Source organism: Cariama cristata, unplaced genomic scaffold (genome assembly GCF_000690535.1).
Source record: "Cariama cristata isolate BGI_N322 unplaced genomic scaffold, ASM69053v1 scaffold17365, whole genome shotgun sequence".
Taxonomy (NCBI): domain Eukaryota; kingdom Metazoa; phylum Chordata; class Aves; order Cariamiformes; family Cariamidae; genus Cariama; species Cariama cristata.
The window spans coordinates 24576-45063 of NW_009619399.1; the positions used below are offsets into that span (position 1 = coordinate 24576).

General features: G+C 37.1%; 1 protein-coding gene across 1 annotated transcript in view; it reads right to left on the bottom strand.

Moving 5' to 3' along the window:
• The window catches only part of IFT88 (intraflagellar transport 88), a gene marked incomplete at its 3' end in the record, with an annotated part of 39748 nt that extends 20065 nt beyond the window's left edge, over window positions 1-19683 (bottom strand). Inside the window, exons 1-14 of the mRNA XM_009701259.1 lie at window positions 19594-19683; window positions 18555-18617; window positions 17757-17813; window positions 15555-15608; window positions 13591-13654; window positions 13445-13514; window positions 12399-12489; window positions 8286-8390; window positions 7009-7111; window positions 6246-6360; window positions 5916-6147; window positions 4290-4360; window positions 3741-3827; window positions 1010-1109 (exon numbers count right to left, since the gene is read on the bottom strand). Of these exons, the coding sequence (XP_009699561.1) occupies window positions 1010-1109; window positions 3741-3827; window positions 4290-4360; window positions 5916-6147; window positions 6246-6360; window positions 7009-7111; window positions 8286-8390; window positions 12399-12489; window positions 13445-13514; window positions 13591-13654; window positions 15555-15608; window positions 17757-17813; window positions 18555-18617; window positions 19594-19683 (1302 nt within the window). The remainder of the gene's footprint in view (window positions 1-1009; window positions 1110-3740; window positions 3828-4289; window positions 4361-5915; window positions 6148-6245; window positions 6361-7008; window positions 7112-8285; window positions 8391-12398; window positions 12490-13444; window positions 13515-13590; window positions 13655-15554; window positions 15609-17756; window positions 17814-18554; window positions 18618-19593) is intronic.
• Window positions 19684-20488: the final 805 nt, after the last annotated feature.

Here is a 20488-nt window from a genome sequence, read left to right on the forward strand (position 1 = left end):
AGTTCAGAATAAAATTTACTGGCAGAAACTTGTCTAACTAGTGATTGGATGGCCAGTTGTAGAAAAAGATCTTACCTACATAAACATACATAAATAATTTCAACATATACATGTGAAGTTAACTTTTGGCTATTTAAAAATATAACACAGCAATAAAAAGGGAACATGTAATAATATGCATGATAAAAAAAGCAAAATCACAAATATTTTGGTAGATCTATCTTCTGAATTTCTGCCAGTTAATGGATTTTGAGCAATGAGCTATACTTTTACTTGGAAGTACCAATACTCTCTCTTTTCTACAACCTTCCTCATTTGCTGATATACATTGTGGCTTAAACTGCCATCTCATCTTTTCAGTAATGGCAATTGCTCCTAGCCCTCTGTGCCCTCCAGGGGGGTAATCTTTCATAAGAGATGCAGAACTCTCCAAGCTCCTGAGCAGATGCTTGATTTAATTCCAGCTTGTATTTCAACAGAAGTACAGGAGGGCTGACTGAAGTTCAAGGTCAGATTATAGTATTTTAGGGAACGCTGTAGTACTTCGGGAACAGTGAGAGTATTATAACATAAACAAAAATGATACATGTGAAGTGCAACTGCATACACTTTGGTACCATGGTCAACCTAACTAAGAGAAAGGTTTAGCTCATACAAATGAGAACACCTCCGCGTTGATTAGCAACATGCTTTCTAGGCTCTATTGACTGTACTGACTACAGTGCCATCAACTGTAATGACAGCTTTGACACCCGGTGAAGATAATTAAATTTAGGTGTCTTAATTTTGATGTGAACTGCATTCACTGTAACTTCTGCAGCAGAAATTTCATTTAGATAAAACTCATCTTTTGCCCGTGTTTTTCTAAAGTTATTCTACTGAGCAGCATCAATATAATTATTATGTTTGCATAAATCATTCTTTCCCTTGCTAAATTATATGCTGTGGCTAAGAAAGATATCTTTGTCAATACAGTATTAAAAAGTAGTCATGTGAAAAGTTACTATACCTGTTTAAAATCCCGCTGCCTCAAGTAAGTAGCGGCTTTGTTCATTTCCAGGTCGTTGGCTAACTCTACATAGCGGGAAGCTTTTACTACTTCAACACACCTGCAACAGAAAGGAAGCCATGAAGATACACAAAACTTCAGGTGGCATTTGCACAGATGCATTACACACTTTTGCAGCCAATTCGCTTTCCAAAATGAGTTGTTCTTAGCTATTCTTTCTTTACAGAGGCAAAGAGCACTTTGATTAAAAATATTTGAAAAGATTTTTTATTCCCATAACCTACCTTAATAATACTATCTCTGCTCTCATTATTTTTATTCAGCTGCCTAAATACCACATTGTTTTCCACCACTGAGTGATACTTGATGTCAGATATTGACTAAGATCATTTTTCAAACCATTTTCTTTGGATACGTTCTACCAAACCTCATCTCCTGCTGCGTATACTGCCAAACCCATAAACCAGCTTAGTGAACAAAGCCACAGACTGCAGATTGTGTTCCTGAGCTACATTAATAATACTCAAGTCATAATAATAAACCTCTTTCTGGTCGTTCCCCCATTACTTTTGGCTGAGGGTCTTCTGCAAAATGAGGGCAGAAGAGAACATAGTAGGCAGTTCAGATGTTCATTTACAGACACCATCTTCCAGGGTTTGATGTGGTGTACTTTAAAATTGCCTAATTATTTGAAGCAAGACCTTTATTTATATTGTGTACATATACTGTGCTCTCAAACCACTTGGAATTAAGCACATCAAACGAACAACTTTGTGGGATGTTTCTTTAATCCCGTCCACATTTTTTTTCCCCCCAAGTGGTGGAAAGCCTTTTTCTTTTCTTCTAATAGTTGGCTAATTTGCCAACGAACGTTTAATTTAACAACCTGCCTACTACTATAATTGGGCTGGCACATGGACAGGCTCTACACAAAGTATACAAATGCCTTTTGATGTTGAAGGAAAAACTATATTGAAAAAAATAGCAATTTCTGCAAAGATACCTGTAATAAAAGTAGAAAAAAACACAGTTTTCAACTGTTACTGTCAACATCTTTTAACAATAAAATGCAATGAGATCTAACTATCCAACTCTTCCTTATGGAGTACGACAGAACAGTCTCAAGATTATGTCACATTTTAAGAAAGAAGTTATGAAATCTGAAAATTATTTGTCCTCACTTTATTTGTGTAAATAAAATTCATCTGATTAAAAGCACATTTAATACTCAGAGGACTCATAACAAAGTGTAGTATTTGGAAAACCAAGCTCAGACTGCTGGTTAAACTTCTTCACTGGGCTTGAACACCTCAGCCTAGAAAAACAGAGAGTACATCTGTCCTGATATACACAAAACAATCCCACATATCTCACCAGAAGTTGTTTAATTAGCCAGAACAGATATGAGAGTGTTTTACCTCATGACAAGTATTTTGTGGATAGCACTACAGAAACTAGGTATCTGACAAGCTTTTCCAGTTTTCTTGAACAAAAACCAAGATACAGAGCAAACCAGTCTGACCTACTCAAGCTAACAGGTTATAAAGCAGCAAGCTCATTTTCACAACACATGCTGTTGAAGTTCTGCTAAGTCAGAATGGCAAAAGTAGGGAAATAAGATTATAATGATTGTTAAACCATCAAACACCACCTTGTGGTCTCCAGCAAACTAAACATGTCTGTGTGAGAGATTATTTCATGTTAGTATAAACAGCTTTATTAGTAAATTGTAATTATAGGACCCACAAAATTTGAAAATAATCCTAACCGGCCGAAAAAAAAAAAACAGGTGAAGGAAAATTCTGTTTTCCCATCAAACTTCCTTCACTTCCCAAACATCAAACATGTCTGTTAGTAATGCTGTGGCTGCAGATACACAACATTCATTTGTGTACATGTTATTTTCCAATAATGTTACTGAAAATATTAAAAAGTCCTTATAATAGAAAACTAAAAACTAGTTAAAAATTCATGCTGAAAACTTTACTAATCATTTTTATACTGTCCTTATAGGAAATGTGTCTATTTTATTTTGTTTCAAAGAGAAGAGTATTCTGCTGTAGAAAATACCACAGAAAGCAAAAGCTAAGCTGTAAATTGAAAAACAAAGTGGATACAAAAGTCGAAATGGTAAACTATCAGCAGCCTATCACCGTATACACTTCTATAAATGTTTAAGAAATAGTAGATTAAGTTTACATCTATAAACTTGAAGTTTATAAATGAAATGCAAATAAACCTTTCTAATAATGTTTAGATTTCAGTGTCTTATAAGATGACTCTACGGAGTAACAGAAAATTCTTAGACACCCCAAGTCCTCTTTACCGTAAGTTTGAAGATAACGTAAAGAGTAGCGATCATTGCCTTCTGCATAGCATTTTGTCTATTGAGACTTTTATAAGTTCTTCAATTTTCAAATTGAATTTTCAAATGCAATTGAACTTCAAGAAGCTCTTTTTGTGCTAATACAGAACATTCAAAATGTATAATTGACAGTTGAGTTTCAATGATAAATGAGATTATTTTTTAAACACAGAATAGACTCTAATGCTTTGTTTTGTTCTTCTCCACAGCATTATGGAGGCAAACTGAAAATAGCCTGGATGCTGTGTTTGAGATGTGCAGCAAACTATGTTTCCCAGGCTGATTATGTTTGTGAATCTGGTTTCATAACCAGCATGAGAGATTGGCATATAGTTTAGACGAAAAGAAGCTCTGCTTGACTCTTACCAGTCATAGCCCGCTGCAAAAGATGTCTCAATTACTGGTGCAATGAGTTTTGCAGCTGTCATGATGTATTCCTCTGCTATGGATTTCCTAAGGGGAAAAAAAAAAAAACCACATCACCACAAAAACCAACACACAAACATGTCACCATGCCAAAAACATATAGAAAAAATAACCAAATCCTGTTCTTGCTCCTTCCTGCACTCAGAACATTCTTAGAAGTCAATCTAACCAGTTCCCTGCTACTGCTGCTGTCCTGTATCTTGATAAAGCTCTCTTTTTTTCTGTTTTCCTTTCACTGCACACTGTAGTTGTATTTTTAAAAAAAACAAACGCTGCAAGTTTTAAGCAGTGTAACCTATAGCATTTGGGGTAGATATTCTACTTTAGTACAGTAAACTGAGTGATCCAACCAGTTCTTCCAAGTGTGTTCTCTCCTAAGAATTAGGAAACACTTATAACAAGAGCCGTGGACACGTGAAAGACTGATAATACTTTCAGGACCTAAAATCCATGTGATCACAGTAAAGAAAGAATAGACTCCATCATTACCTCTCACATTCTATTTGTCTTAAGCTGTCATTTTTAATGGCTTCAATCAGTAGATTTGTACGTGGATCATCCTGGAGGGGGACAAAACAACAGCAAATTATGTCAGTATACATTAATTATTTTATAGACAATATGACTGTAAACAGAAATTGATGTAAATTACATAGTCTATAATGTCAGTTACTTACTTTTCACATTTCAAAAAGCCAGCTTCAGTTTAGAAGAGTTTTCTAACCACAAAATCTGAAATCTGGCATTACAACTACTTTAATCCTGGTTTTCTGCTCATGTATGTGGTCACAGCTCACATTAACTACACCTATTAACACCCTAATGTCACGTGTCTCAGACTGGGAAGGCTGCAAATCACAGGGAGAATACTCACATGCCTAAGAGCATGCTTAAGCATCTGCTAAACTGAACCGTAGTGGTATTCAGCCCATGAGCACTTGTGCTACCTTCTCATTACAGTAACTCACATGATCATCTTGTCGTTTCTATCACACGTGTCTCTTAGTTCTAAAAGAACTAATGCAGGTATGCTGGGTAGCCACCCCTTCCTCATTTGTTTGGGAGAGATTATAGATTTATACAAAATAAAGACCAGAAGGAAACCTTGTGATCTCTTTTCTGACCTCTTCATAACAAAATACAGAACTTGGAATGTCTGTTAAAACTACAGCTTGCCTATCCTTAGAAAGAACTGCTACAGTCTAAAGCTTTTCTTCCACTGAATGATCTTACGTAGTCTTCAATTAATTCAAGTGTTTAATGACCCTTCCCGTTACATAATTTCTAGTATGAGAAATTATATATATCAATTATATATTAAAATATATATGAAATTATATATTCATCAATAAATATATATGCTTCTTATATTCAATGTTATTTGCTTATGCTAGGACAATAGGAAGCAACAGCTACTCTTAAACTGCAAACAGTTTGAATACTAATTATATCTTTGATCTTTAGGACTGAAAATGGAAGCTTTGTATCACTGAGAAAAAGATTGCTAAGAGAACATAAAGGGCTTGCCTTGATCTTTGTACAGAGGACCTTTCTAAAAGGGACCCTAAACCTATTAATTACTTCTTCCTGTCTTTAACAGCATGAGCTGCTGGTTTCCAGTACAAAGGAAGTCCAGTTTCCAACAAAGTCTAATAAACTAAAATAAGCATCTGCAAACTTTACTGAAACTTTCTTCTGTAAAATAACACTACAGTATTACAAGTTTTATTAGCACTCATTTGATATCACTTGCATTTACTTTAGCTTATACATATTTTATTAAAATTTTATATAAATAAAGGAGGTAAAGCAGTGAAGTTAGTTATGCATGTCAGCCCAGATGAATTTCAACAAAATCGTTACAAAGGCAATAGTGCGATCTGGATTTTATGTACATCGTATCTTTTGAGGAAAAAAGGATTTGAATGTTCTCAACATTACTTTACACTTCTGAGCAGTACTGCCCCACTAAGTTCATGATGGGAATAAAAAGGTTATTTTAGACACGTAAACACACATTCATTTGCATAGTCAGTACAGTCCAAGCATTCAATGTCTCTCCCCCTTTCTCCTGATTTACCGTATAAAGATACAGTTTATTTTGTTCAAACTTACATTTGGTGAAATGTATTTGTCATCATCATCCACGTCCAAGGGAACTGCAATCAGTTTTTGGAAGGCTTTTTTCATTTGCTCGCCATTTCCAACAGCAAAATAACATAGGGTCAAGTTGTACCCTGCCTTCAGGTTTGGGGACATGCTCATTATATGTTCAAATGTAGAAATCGCATCAACATATTGGCCACTTTTAATAAATGCAACTCCAATATTTTGCATTATTTTAATCCTAAATAAAGAAATTAGGATTAGGTTGTATTTTTAACTAGCAAATCATACTGTATCCAAAATTGTACTTCAGAACCATGGCTACTAGTAGAAACTCACCTCATCTCTTTGTGGTCACTAGGAATCTGGTCTAGAGCCATACGGTAAAATTTGATAGCTTTGGAATAGTTCTGTTGGTTTAAGTATATATTTCCCATATTCACCTTCAGTATACCTATCAAAAGAAGTCAATGAGTTACAGTCTTTTAAAGCATAGTTACAGCATTTTTAAATTGTTTCAAAGTGACAGAGTAGAAGTTCTTAATAAATTTGTCTTCATTACAGGGTACCAGTGCCCCTTTAAAGAAGCACTACACAGAACATCCCTCTGTGAATTTTCACCCAGAATGAGATGAAGTAGTAAAGAAACCTAGAAAAGCACTATCATGTAAGATGTATTCTGATTTTGATTGTGAATTGAGGGATGAGGGACAGATTACTTATAATGCTCTCCGGAAAGACGGCTGCAAATAAGCATCTCTGAGAAAAGTGCACTGTAGTAGTCTCAAAGATGTGCAAAATACCAGAAGCAGCTTTCAGAAGGGGAAAGCTGAGTCAAAAGAGAAAAAAATAGTATTAGATCAGACAATATAGTGTGCACAGCATGAGAAAATTATATATTTGGCTTTATGTTTAGCTTAGAAAAGACTTCACGAGTTGGAGAGCCAAACCACATTAAGTTATACCAAGTCAGAGATTACGAGTATCTGTCATCCACTCTGACTGGCAGATGTGAGATCTCTGTGAGTCAACATCACGCAGATGAAGTCCTCATTTTGAATGCCTGACTACCAATTTTCATCCACTTTGGAATGCGACCTACCTCCATTGCTGAACATCTTATTCTTCACTATAACTTGGTAAGTATTCAGTGCTTCTGCATACATCTCGTTAGCAGCATACTGACTGGCCAGATTGAGAAGAACCTATAGAAAATGGAATTACAGGTACAAGAAAAATACATCGTTCTCTCAACATTAATTAACTTGAATTCTTAATAGGTAACTTCAAATTAATTTTACCTTGGAAGTATTGCTTTTACCACTTTTAAGCTTCCCATCGTTAATGCTCCTTTGTTCTTGTACATTGACATAGAGAAAACAAGTTTCAAATCTACTTATTCTAGGTAATTCTTTTATTTTTGTACCTAAATAACTGCCATTAGAAGTCACGCTAAGTGGGCCTTAGACCTAAGTAAATACAATGTTATAACGCAAGGTTATGAAAAAAACATTCATACAAGATAATTTTCAGAAACTGTAATTTATGACTCCCAACATGTGGAAAACAGTCCTGCTACCTGTGGTCACTTAGTTTACGAAGACAGAATTTTTCCAAACTGCTGTTTCAAAACAGAAGTTCTGTTAGTGTCAGGTAAAATACCCTGCATTTCTTCCCCAGATTTACTCTGAACTTCACCATGAAATAAATTACTAGGTCTGCCTAATTCAATGTATTCATTGTTAATAATTTTCTCTACAGCACTACCTGGAGTACAACTTTAAATTTCCTCTATGTATTTTTATATATGTTGTATCCTTTTTTTTAAAAAAAAAATAATCTACTATTAATTTGAAAACCAGAATGTAAATCTAGATATCTGTTTTAAGGTTCAGGACTTAGGACTACTAATATATCCTATTTCATGTAATATATTCTCTGTCACTTTATGGTTCAAGTTAAAGGCAGTGTCTGATGTCTCCTGTTTTCTTCTCTTGGCATGTTACATTTTCTAGACGATTTTTGAAGCACAGGGTTTACATCTGTTATATTTTAATATGCATGTTTTGTATGCAAGTATGTAGCTGGAATAGATGCTCACGGGCATCCTTCTCTACTTAGTGTTGACTACGTGGTTTCTCTGGGATTGCAAGGGAATAGGCTCGGTGATATAAATGGATCTTTGCAATCCAAGATTTTAACTTCAAGAAGTCATTCACTTTATCTCCATAAACTTCCCCCGCCCCCAAAAGTAGACCATACCTGATCTCATACACCGCTAGAGGCATGACCACACACACACTCAACAAACACTGAAATGTCTCTTTAGGGGGTTTGCTACCAACAGCTCTCAGTCATTGAAGATTTTTAAGCACTTACTGAGTAAGTCAGGTCCAAGTTGATGTTTTCTGGAGAAGCAATTTGTTCACGTTGTCTCACCAATTCTCTTTCCTTTCTTCCAGCCTCTTTTGCTTTTTCCAGAGCCTTAAATGAAATACTAGAATTTAGCAATGCCTTGAATCTTACTTACCCAAAATAGCAAAAATACATTCAAAACAAGTATGAAAAGAATATAGTCATGTCCATTTTCTTTAGAGGCATAGACTGTACCCCATGCCTGAAAAGGTGTTAATTAGCAACAAGCAGACATACAGTTAGTCTAAGTCTGCTTAGCTGTGTAATTTTAGAGAAGTATAGTCTACTTTTAGAGAAGTATATATCTACACCATAATCACTTACAACACTAGATGATTATTCTACTTTTATTAATCACAGAAAGTGCACATAAATGGTTTTTTTTATAAAAAAAAAGAGAAAACAGAAAAAAGAGGAAGCATTTAGGCTTGGCATGTTTCCTTAGTTGCACAATCCCAGTGCAGGAAGGCGTTGGAAAGAAGAAAGTGGAGGCAGGAAGCAAATGCACATGTTACACAAATGTATACTGTACGTACATCTCGACTAATTCTGGATGCTGGTAAATTGCTTCCCTTTTTTATTTGCCCACAAGTGCTACTTCAAATGTATGTTCACAAATGAGTAACTCCAAAATTATTATATTATCCAACGACAATCTTCTGCAGATTGGTGTCAAGACTCTTCGTGCAAGTAATGCTACAGGTCTACCAGTGCCATTAGCAGCCCTGCATGCCTCTGCAAGGGTGCAATGGTTAAAAAAGTAATGGCTAGCACTCAATGTAGCTATTTGGCAGCTAGTGGTAAAGGAAGCACTTCAAGACATAGCTTGATTCTTAGTCCTTATGATAGGAGGCAAATCCAACTTGGCTGTTTTTATAGACAACGAGTTGGCAACTTTGATGACTTCTGCAGGAAAACAGATATTCTGCTGCACTTTTCACAAACTAACACAAACATTCTAGAGGATCCTCAGAATGGTCTGGTACAATCCACACAAGAAACAACCCTTTGACATCAAGAAACAGAGGACGTTCTTGGCCATAGATGCAAGAGGTTCAAGAAAAATTAACAAAAAAGGTTGGCTCATCAGTTAGTGAAGGTGAAATTCAGATATTTTATCAGAAATCAATTAGGATAGGTCTGTAAGGATACCATCACAAATGAACATAGTTAATGGATAGACTTCTTTCATACTCTCTGATCAGAAGCTATCAGCAGCAAAGAAAAAATGCTTTATTACAAAAGTGCAACATAAAAGGATCTTCGTCAGCTTGAGGGGTGGACTCATCCAGTCTAAACACCAGACATAAGTCCCCATTTTGGACTCAGAGTTTCACTGTTAGAAGCCTTTTTGTTAACTCCCCAAGGACGTAAACTCCCTACAGTGTGGACTGCTAGCTGAAGATACGCCAAGTGAAATCCCTCTCTCCATAGGAGTTATCAGGCTATTAGCTCAACAGATAATCCAAAAATCATTGGAAAAGAGTATGACTGAGGTAGACCAGGATTTCAGACAGTGGTCCTAGTAAGCAAAAGCATAAAGGCAGTCCTCACACAGTACAGGATCATCCTGATACCACACCTGTCCAGGCTGACCTACCACAATCAAGACGATCAATGTTCAAGCTCATTTTAATTTGATCAGGATACATGAAATTGCTGCACAAACTGATGAAAGGCATACACCAGGCCTTTTGACCAGAGAAACAAGAACGCATTCAGAGAGCTGACACAGCTCTTTTCTCAGAAGCAACAGATACAGTGCTTCTTTGTAGCAGGCAAAAATATATGGGATGTTACCCATCCTGAAAGACAGTCCTCAAGACAACTGAAATCTTCCAGACATAATCTAACAGAGTAAATGTCTTATTCTGTATTTGAAAATATTCACACTACATGAAATGTAAAATCATTGACAAAAGTAAATTCTTGCTGTGCTAGTTCCAAAGGTAAACAGCTGTCTTAAAGCGAGGCGAAAACCTCAAACCAAGTATGCTTCTTAATGAAACACTGGATATTTCTCTACGAACAAAGGGCAGATCCTGCCACTGTAACATGGAATATCTCACTTACAGGCCTAAAACACGCAAATAAAGGATTACTACTTAAGAAATCCACCAAATATAGATAAGATTGTAAGAATAACATATATAGCCTGATAAGAAGCATCAGACAGGCACACAATAACGCCCTGCATAAAAGAGCTAAGGAGGCTTTCTCCATGTATGGTGAGCACTGGACAATATAAAGTTCTTTTAAGATAAGAAAACCCTCACTGTCACCGGGTCCAGTGTGGCTCCCGAGAGGTGAATCAATTCTAGACCTCAATGCAAATATAAAGGCTTCTGAACAAAGATGATCTATCAAAAGATGGACCGCATGCTTCTTAACAGATCCAAACTGTAGCTAAGACTACCCCTACATTAAGACAGCGGAGGTAAGATTAAATGATGCTATACCCACCATGTTTCACAAGACCTAAAGAGATACTTGAAATTGCCTGAATCAGACTGAGGATAGAAAACTTTTCCTTTGTGTCAGATAAAAAGACAACATTTATTAAAAGTGCTAACTTGTCCAAACAGCTTGAATTCACTAATTACATCTCTACTAGATGTCAATCAAATGGGCTAAAGCCTGTCATTTAGCCACTACTAACTGGCATAACATTGCTCTAGTACCCTCTACAACAGATCAAATACATTCAAATTGCCTATTGAAAGTAGTTCCTTATCCACAGTAACCTTCAACCATATCTAGGAACTGTTTAGAAAAATGGTAGGTAGCCTAGGGCAAAACTGTGCCAGTAACATTGCTAACAATTTACAAACCTATTGATTGATTCACATAGACATTGTGTACAGTGGACAAACATTGTCATATTCCCAATTTGTGTCAAGGCTCAGACCACTACAGACTCTGTAATCTTTGTAATGAAGTTTGGAGCTCTTTGTCTCCAAAACATGAGAATTTGATGAGACCAAAGGCCATCTAGCCTAGGATTTCTGTTGGATAGTATGAAGCAGCTCAGGACAAGACACTTCACCTATCCTTGTACTCGAACAAATATCTTCTCAGAATACACTCCTAGACTAAAAAATTTTGGACCGCAGATGACGAAGCAAGAAATACCATCATCTCTTGTAGTTCTAGTTAATTTTTTCCCCTTATGGATCAGATGCCATCAACTTGAGAGGGCAGTGGATGAGCACAAAGGAAGTCTACATGCCTAAGAACTCAATGTATCTCATTAATTCTAACAGTTCAGACTGCTCGCTCTCTAGTAGTTTAGGAGCTGGAGCTGGCCAGTTCAAAGCATATGGAATAAAACATAAGCCTGGTCCTAAACAGGAATAGTCAGAGGCTATTTTGACACAGTGGAACCCAAGGCTAATGTCCTTTATCGTCACTGTCCTATGAAGGATACTGGTGTTTGCACTTTAGGGTTTGCTTAGCTTGGAAGGTCTCCTTGTCTGAACAGCTGAAAGAAGATCTTGATGCCGACCCCTTATAGTGCAACAAAAAGCAGTATAGCGTCTACCATATGTTAGGGCACCAAATAGCCCGACATGGAACAGTACTGTGGAGGGGGCTTAAGTGAGATTGACCTCAGTCCTGGATGAAAATTATATTTTCCAAAAAGTCCAAGCAACACCAAGGAAATGGAATGTAACTCAGACAAGATCCTTACATATCAGGATCAAATGCTGCAAAGATGCCAATTACGAGCTTGGTATTGAAGAAGAGTTATCCACTGCCACAGACCCGACAGGTTAGATGGGGCAAATCTCTGCCAGTATGACTAATTGATCAGACCCATTTGAAGTGGCCAGTGGAGTTATGGGGAAGGGAGTTCTTATAACACTGAAATCTTAAATATATACACAAGAAATACAGCTCCTACCTTTTTTCATTGGCAATAGAAGGTATCACTGGATTAGAAAAGTCATAGCAAAGTTAGAATTAAGATGATTTTAATAATTTGAAATGTTTGAACCCAAGTCAGTTTGAAACATCTATCTATACAAATTGTTCTTCACATAGTAGCAAAAGTGAAGTGAAATCTAGAAAAATTACCAATTTCAAGTCTCCACAGCTGTTGGCAATGCAGCTTTCTTCAACCAGTTCATTCACTTTTTTTTCCAACTGCCTAATCTTCTCTTCTGAACTAAAATAAAAATAACAATACAAGGACTAACACTAGTAACGTAACTGCAAACACTAAGCTTTTACACAGGATATTCTCAATAAAACAACACAGTGATGTATCACATGTCACAACTAACTGGTTTTCCCATCAAGGAAAATATAATGTGAAACTATGCCCAGAGAAGACCCTCCAAAGATGTCACATTCACACTTTTAATTTGAGAACAGAGACAAAAAAAACCATAAATCCTCTGACAGACGTGCAAATTCATGGACTCTATTTGTTCAGAAGAAATAATGACACAATAGACAGGCTGATAAAACTTCCAAATCAAACACCTAGTGAAATGAAATATTGTATAAAGAGCAATTAATTGAACCTTTATTTGCATAGATAACTTTAAAGTATAGCTTGCAAATGTAGATTTTAATGAACAGTTGTTATTCATCTAGATTTTTTCCTCAGTTAAATAACCAAACATTTCAGTAGGATTCTCTATTCCTATATAGCTATATTTGAGGAATACAACTTTTGTATTCAAAAGCTCAATGACTTGTTCTCAGCAAACTCCACGACATTCACACCAGCCTGCAAAACTTTCACAATCTCAGTTTCACCTCAAGTGCTAAGCTCAGAGTGGACAGGGAAAAACAGCAGGCAAAATTCCCCAAGTTCTTCCCAGAGAGCTACATGAAACATGGCATTCCTTGCCTGTCACACACTCTTCCACAATCCTCCAAAATTCTGTATAAGTATCATGGCATTTGTCTGGCAACAACTACATCCAAGTTGCTGAGCTACAGTCAGAACCAGAAATCACTGAAATCAGGCACATGCATAAATGTTCGTGGCAAAGTTAGGGGTTTGGCCCCTCAAGGTTTCGTAACTGCCTGGATGTTTTTTAACTCTACCCATCGTTGGTTTCTTGTTGCTGTTAATGCTTTGAAATAACTTAATGCAAAACTGAACAAACCTGTCTGAATTTTTCACTTCCAGGGGTGGAGCAGGACCTCTTGCTTGGCCAAGAGGAACAAATGAAGAACCTGCAAAACTAACAGAGTACTGAAAATTGTAAAATAACACCTCCCTCTGGTGGCTAGTGACTTCTACAAACCCTACCTCTCATAGTTGCCTTAGTGTAACCTGCAGCATGCACTGCTGTCATTGGTCGAGCAACCCCATCCTTAAATAAAGAGGAAGGCATATTAAAATAATCTTCATAAAAAATAGATAGTGGACAGTACAGACATCAGTTACATATTACAAAACCTTTAAATACAAAAATCAGTCGTTACCATCTCAGTAAACTGAGTATTTTTAAAAATGTTTTTATTTCTCAAGTATTACACACGATATAAAGTGAGTTTGTTCAGCCTTGAGAAAAGGCAACTTAGGGGAGCCCTTATCACCATGTTCCCACATCTACAGGGTGGCTACAAAGAAGATGGAGACTCCCTTTTTACAGGAAGTCACATGGAAAAGACGAGGGATAATGGGTAGAAGTTACTCCAGGGGAGATTCTGATTGGACACAGGAGGAAAATTTTTCACAATAACAATCAGCCTTTGCAAGAATCTCCCCAGGGAAACGGTGGATTCCCCAACACTGGACACTTTTCAAGTTCAGCTGGACAGGGTGCTGGGCCATCTTGTCTAGATTGTGCTTTTGCCATGAAAGGTTGGCCCAGATGATCCTTGGGGTCCCTTCCAACTTGGTATTCTATGATAACTGTGTACAAAGTAGAGGAGCAAACACTATCAGGAAACTGTGACTGAGACAAAGGAACACTTACTACTTTGTGTAATTTTTATATGTATTAAGAATACTTAATTTCAAACATCTTTTGTTTTTAGAAAATTCTTAAGAATTGTTGGTCTTGAGATCTATAACGTACTCTATCTTACTGTCACACCGTTTCAGACCTCAATTGCTTTTCAAATTTTTAGTCACAATAAAGAGAATCCTATGAGATTATGGATGAGAATGTTTTACTTTATCTAAACCAAGAGAGGCACAAACAAACTACATTTGTTTTGTAGTTGGAACTTATTACCAAACAATGCCTCCCAACATAAGAATGTCTGACCCCAGCCCATGCCAGCTTATTAAACTTTCCTGTCAGGACACTGAGTGCACTAACAAACCTTAACGACCTTGACCAGACTCACCTGGGGCCTCCAGCCACACACCCCACCCATGGGTCCAGGAGCTTTATTTAAGCTCAACCTTGGTCTCTCAGCCCCTGCCTCAGCTTTGTTGGAGGACTACTGGTTTCCACATCAGCCACAGCTACACCTGGCCACAGAGTCCCTTGATCCAGATTTTAACCTGTGGACTGACCTCCTGGATTGATCTTAGCCCTACCTTGTCACTACAGACCTAGCCAGTGATCAACCGCTCCTAACCCTGGCCTATGCATTGACTTTTTGGCTTGACCTTGGACTTGCCTCATCACCACAATATTGCCTTATGTTCTGGACGTTTGGTTGGCCATGGCCACCCTTTCTGGGTGGATCCTGCGTGCCTTACTCAGGTATTGTGGGAATGGGTCCTGGCTGGCGAGGCCCCTGCACTGCTGGCCATGCGATTCCCCTCTAGGCTCCTGGCTTGCCTTCCCTTAGGGAGCAGCCCTACTCTGGGTACTCCCTGATAATTCCTGTTTCCCACCTGGACTGACACAAAAGAATATAGTGGCTATAGATACATTTAACATTAAGTCAATATACTTAAGGGTGGTGGTAGGAAAGCCATTGGGAAATTGCAGCAGATTCTTATTAGAGTATAAGTACATAAGAAAAACATGAACACCAGAATCTACCTCTCTATTCCAATGAAAAATTATTCACTGCATGTCAGTAAGTGTTAAGAAGCATGACACTGGTATTGCTTCAAACCCTGTGCTCAAATAAAATACTCACCACAACCCTCATGCTTTCTGACAGTTGTATTTTCAAAAAAGGACAAATTAAAACAGTGTAATAATTTGTATTATTCCAATGAACTTCTAAATACTTGTATCAAACACTTATCAGAAAACTTCCTTGTTCCAAACTAATATAAAACGTAAATATTGAAACTGTTACCTGTATAGCTCCTGTCATTGGTCTGCCCATAGATGAAGTTAAAGTTGCCTTTGACTACAAAAATAAGTAAATTGTTAGCAGCTAGCATTCACAAAGCACTAGAAGCCTGTAAAAGCTATGCAGAGTCTTCTCAACACTGAGCTTCAAGAGTTGACGTAACTCTCACAGAAGCTCACAGCAAAATTCCCATTTACATTATTCATATGCAATATACTGCCAGTGCCTGGCAGTCTTGCAGATGTTGAACACTTCAGTTAGCACAAATTCACAATATTGGGGTTTTATGTATTTGGATATTTGTCATAACTTTTTTTAAAAATTACATAGAAATTTATCCGAGGCAGCAGTACTTTCCATTATTAAATTATTGAAATTTCTACCTTTAAATTGAACAAGTAGTTTACATAAACTACTTCAGTAAGATTCGGAGTAGAGCTGGTAAGAGATTAGTATGGTGCAGATTTTAAGTCATACTTTCATGAAGATTTATTTTACAATAAAGAGAGATATACTTTGAAACTGCCAATGGATCTCTTTTCCATTAGCTGACACGCTGCATACTGTCCTTCTGTAGTACTGTTAAAAATGTAAAGAAATAAATCACAGAATCAATTTGGTTGGAAGAGACCTCTGGGATCGAGTCCAACCTTTGCCCTAACACCATGTCAACTAGACCATGGCACTAAGTGCCACCTCCAGTCTTTTCTTAAACACCTCCAGAGATGGGGACTCCACCACCTCCCTGGGCAGCCCATCCCAACGCCTAAAGACCCCCTCTGTGAAGAAATACCTCCTCGTTTCTAGCCTGAACTTCCCCTGGGGCAGTTTCAGACTATGCCCTCTTGTCCTGTCACTAGCTGCCTGGGAGAAGAGACCGACCCCCACCTCACTACACCCTCCTTTCAGGCAGTTGTAGAGAGCGATCAGGTCTCCCCTCAGCCTCCTCTTCTCCAGGCTAAACAACTCCAGCTCCCTCAGCCGCTCCCCATCAGACTGGTGCTCCAGATCCTTCACCACCTTCTTTGCCCTTAATGTGAAATATTTAGTAGTAAGTGCTGAAGATTGCTACCGATATACAATACAAAAAGACAAAAAGAAAGCGTTTCAGGCCATGAAAAAGTGTTCCCCTAATTCCCACTCAGAGGCCTATTTTTTACTATTTTACCCACTATCCATCACTCATTATGACTGTGTTTTGTTTTTTTCTGCTAAAGCTGAATCTACATTAACAAGGACTGTCGTGAAGTGTAGGAGAAGTAAATCTGCAGAGTGAAACAGGTAGTACTGTGGACTGGACAACGCTTTAGAGGTTTCTAGCTCTACTAATGCAGATAAAACATTTCAGTCTTTACTATCCTTAGGAAGTGCCTTTTTGTGCACTCCTTTAACAACATAGCTTTTCCTGTCACAGCATGGTACTACACTAAACATCTGCAAATACAACTGCTAAGAAAAAGCAGTCTCAAAAGGAATATTCCAGAGCAGGTAACAGAAGGTTCAGAGTAAAGGTTGTATTTCAATGACTTCTAATAGAATTTAGGTGTTCTTGAAACTGTTACTCAGCTAACTTGCATAAGAGATCTAAGCAATCTCCCCTCTTTATTTGTCATAAAACTTACAGGAGCTTTATATCCAAGAGCACTGTCTCTTCAAATTTGACTGAGACAGGCTAACAGGTTGAAAATTTATTGGGATAAGGGGACAGTGGATATATCACTGGTGCATAACTTCTGTTTCCATAGAAAAACAGGTTAAAGTGTTAGTTATTTAAGAGTTACAATGGGTTAAGTATACCAAAGAATATGACCAACTTTTTCTGCTTAAACTACAGGTGATTTGAAAGCCCATATGTTTTAAGACTTAATTTCACCTTAATTTTCAGAAAACTTTCCCAAGCCCAAATAACAATCCATCCAGTTCCTCCTGCAAGAAAATCAGGTTAATACCTTGGAATCTACTGCCTTATGCAGTACCAAAGTTGATTTGCAGTATAATTTGGGAGAAAGAGGAAAAAAAAAGAAATCAGTAACCATGCCCTGACCAAGTGCGGAGTTGGGAATTAATTAAAAATAATGAATGCAATTCACTGGAAGGAAATACTTAGATAAAAAGAGCTCACTCTGTGCAAGACATTAAACAGTACATTTTATTTTTTGGTAAATACCTCATTTCCATTAAGAATACAACAGAACAAAACCATACCCCAAATCCAGTAGCTAAAGGTCTTGAAGCTGATGTACCAGGAATTCTGGCTGTCACCTGGGTGGAAAACAAACAAAAATACAACTCCCCAACAATTAACAACCATATGTGTTAACTATCAGTCTTTCTATATAGTTTCTGTAATGAATTCATAGAAATAATGCTTTAATTGTTATAGAAAGGATTCCGAGTGTAGAACCAGATTACTCTGGCAAAGAAGTAACATTAATCAGACAGTTCCAGCTCTTCTTTAGATCTATAGTCTGTACTTCTAAAGTGCAGTTGCCAACTTTATATTTAGTTTTGAAAACTGATGTAAGTCACAGCTAAATGAAAGTAAGAAAATTAATTGCATTAATTACAATGTAAATTACATGAATATGGAGAAAAACACTCATCAGAACAACACAGTTTTCTAAATCCCACTGTCTAGTATGTATCTCAACCTTGTTATATGTCAGAGTGAGTAATTCTATGTGTAAAATATTCAACAAAGTCCTTTCAGAACATATCACTTTCCTCTTTAACATGGTTTTATCTCATTTTATCAAACAAGAATACACATTTCCAAGTAAAGTTCCTTGTTTGCTCTAGCTTAACACCAGAACTTAACGGAACTTGTGCTCTGCTTATCTTTTACTTATTTTTCATATAAATAACTAAAGTCTGTATCTTCATGTTAGTAGTAGACAAAGAGAGATACAAGATTCCCAAGATAAGTTTGTACCAGTGCCAAAATCAGAGCTAGGGCTCTAGAGAAGGTCTACGCTATTGCAATGTATTTTAAAAAGTACTTACAGGTGGTCTTCTCCCATGACTTGTTCTTGCTGCCTGCTGAAAAGCTGCATCATTTTCTAAATCCTAGGAAAGTTACAATAAAAATATCAACCCTTTTAAAACCACAACACCCAAATCCACAATTCCAGAACCTTATGACTACTGAAAGCAGTCAGGTAAAAAAACAATTCTTCTTCCAAAAATACTTGAAGATGCTGAATGACAGGTTTTACTGACAATAAATAGTGATTATATTATTTGGTCTATCTTTTCGGGGATTTTAGATTAGGAAATGTAAAAATCCACTATTCTCTGAAGAAGCAGAGCTTTAGTGATAAAATATAACATGAAATTTTGTTTCTGTGCTAAGCTTACTACTAGCACTATTTATAAATTTTAACATTAATGCCTGTCATGCCAATACATTAAGATATCTGATGTCTCTGAGGTAACACTGCAACTCCCATGAATTTGGCATCAGGACTTCACACCAGATGCCAAGTCTTGTAACACTGGCCCTGCTTTGAGCACGGTAGTGGGTTTGGACCAAACAACCCCAATGTTGCTCCAATTCCACAATTTCCAGTTACCAGAAAGTGGTCTGCAGGTCCACAGTCATCCCAGATGCTCTACCGATTGCACAGGGACCTGCAGGACTCCACTCTACTGTTATCTCCTTCCGCTGCAGCACAGAGATCAATGATCTATTACCACTAAGTAGCCTCTTTTGCCAGAAAACTTGCCGCTGTGGGAAGCACCACACTGAATGTGCCTGGATGTAGCCTTGAAATAACTAGGGTTTTATACTTCATAAATTCTAACCATTACAGCACATTAGATCTGCTATGAGATGCACACAAGTACTTTGTTGGAACAGAAAACTATCCAAAAAAGAACTATTCAAAAAGATGCTTGTGAAACTTTATTTCTTGCTAAATAAAGAAAATTTCACTTCAAAGCAGTAGTACGCTTGTGTATTACCGTACCCAGATGTTCTTATCTTGTACTTTGAAGTTAAAATCCTATGTATGGGAAAGGTGAGAAACAGCAAATATTTTACCTCTGTGTCAAACATGGGATTATAATCATTGTAGCCAGAATAAAGATCGTCTTCATCAGCCTCAGGAGCCAGATGCACATTTTGCATCATTTTTCTGTGAAACATTTAACATGCCAAATATTACCTTGGTGGTTTTCTATAAATCTTTTAAAATGTAAAACATAAATTGTAGTAAGATTTACAAGTTTAAAAGAGCTCCAATTTCATTTTAGTTTTTAATTGCTGTCTTCCAAATTAAAAATAAGCTATGATTAGACATAAAAATTAGGGTTCACCTATAAACAATATTAAATGGCACCATTTCATACAATTATATTTTGTTAGGTATTTATACCACTGTCAGGAAAATTGTTTTAAAGGTATTTATCATTAAAACTAAACGATCAGAAGACATGGCTGTATTACTTTTAGCATGGTATCTTTACATATTTAATATAATTCTCTCATATTCTAAAGTTTGTTTATTCATAAGGCTGAGCCACAGTAGTCAATCTAATGAAAGATATCTCTTCTAGCTTCAAACCTTCCTTCCCCTCGCTCCTTACATCAACAGCTATTACACCACAGCTATTCTCTATATGCATACAGTTTTGTCGTGTTAATTCAAGTGGTTTTTAAAAACTAGAATTAAAGAGGCCTGGGTTCCAATGTCTTTCCCCACAAATACCTTGGTGTCTAACATGGCTGCATTTACCTTGTGGTCCTTCCCTCACTGAGGACACTAAGGCAGTCTCTCTTTGCCTGGCTACCTATTTTCAGCCAAATCTTAAGAAGATAACGTTTGTTTCCATCTACAATACGAAATGCATGCGCTTCAGCAAGCAAACCTTAGCCAGGACGAGGCCCCGCACACCCCACCGAAGGCCGGCTCCCGTCCAGCCGGAGGACGTCCCAC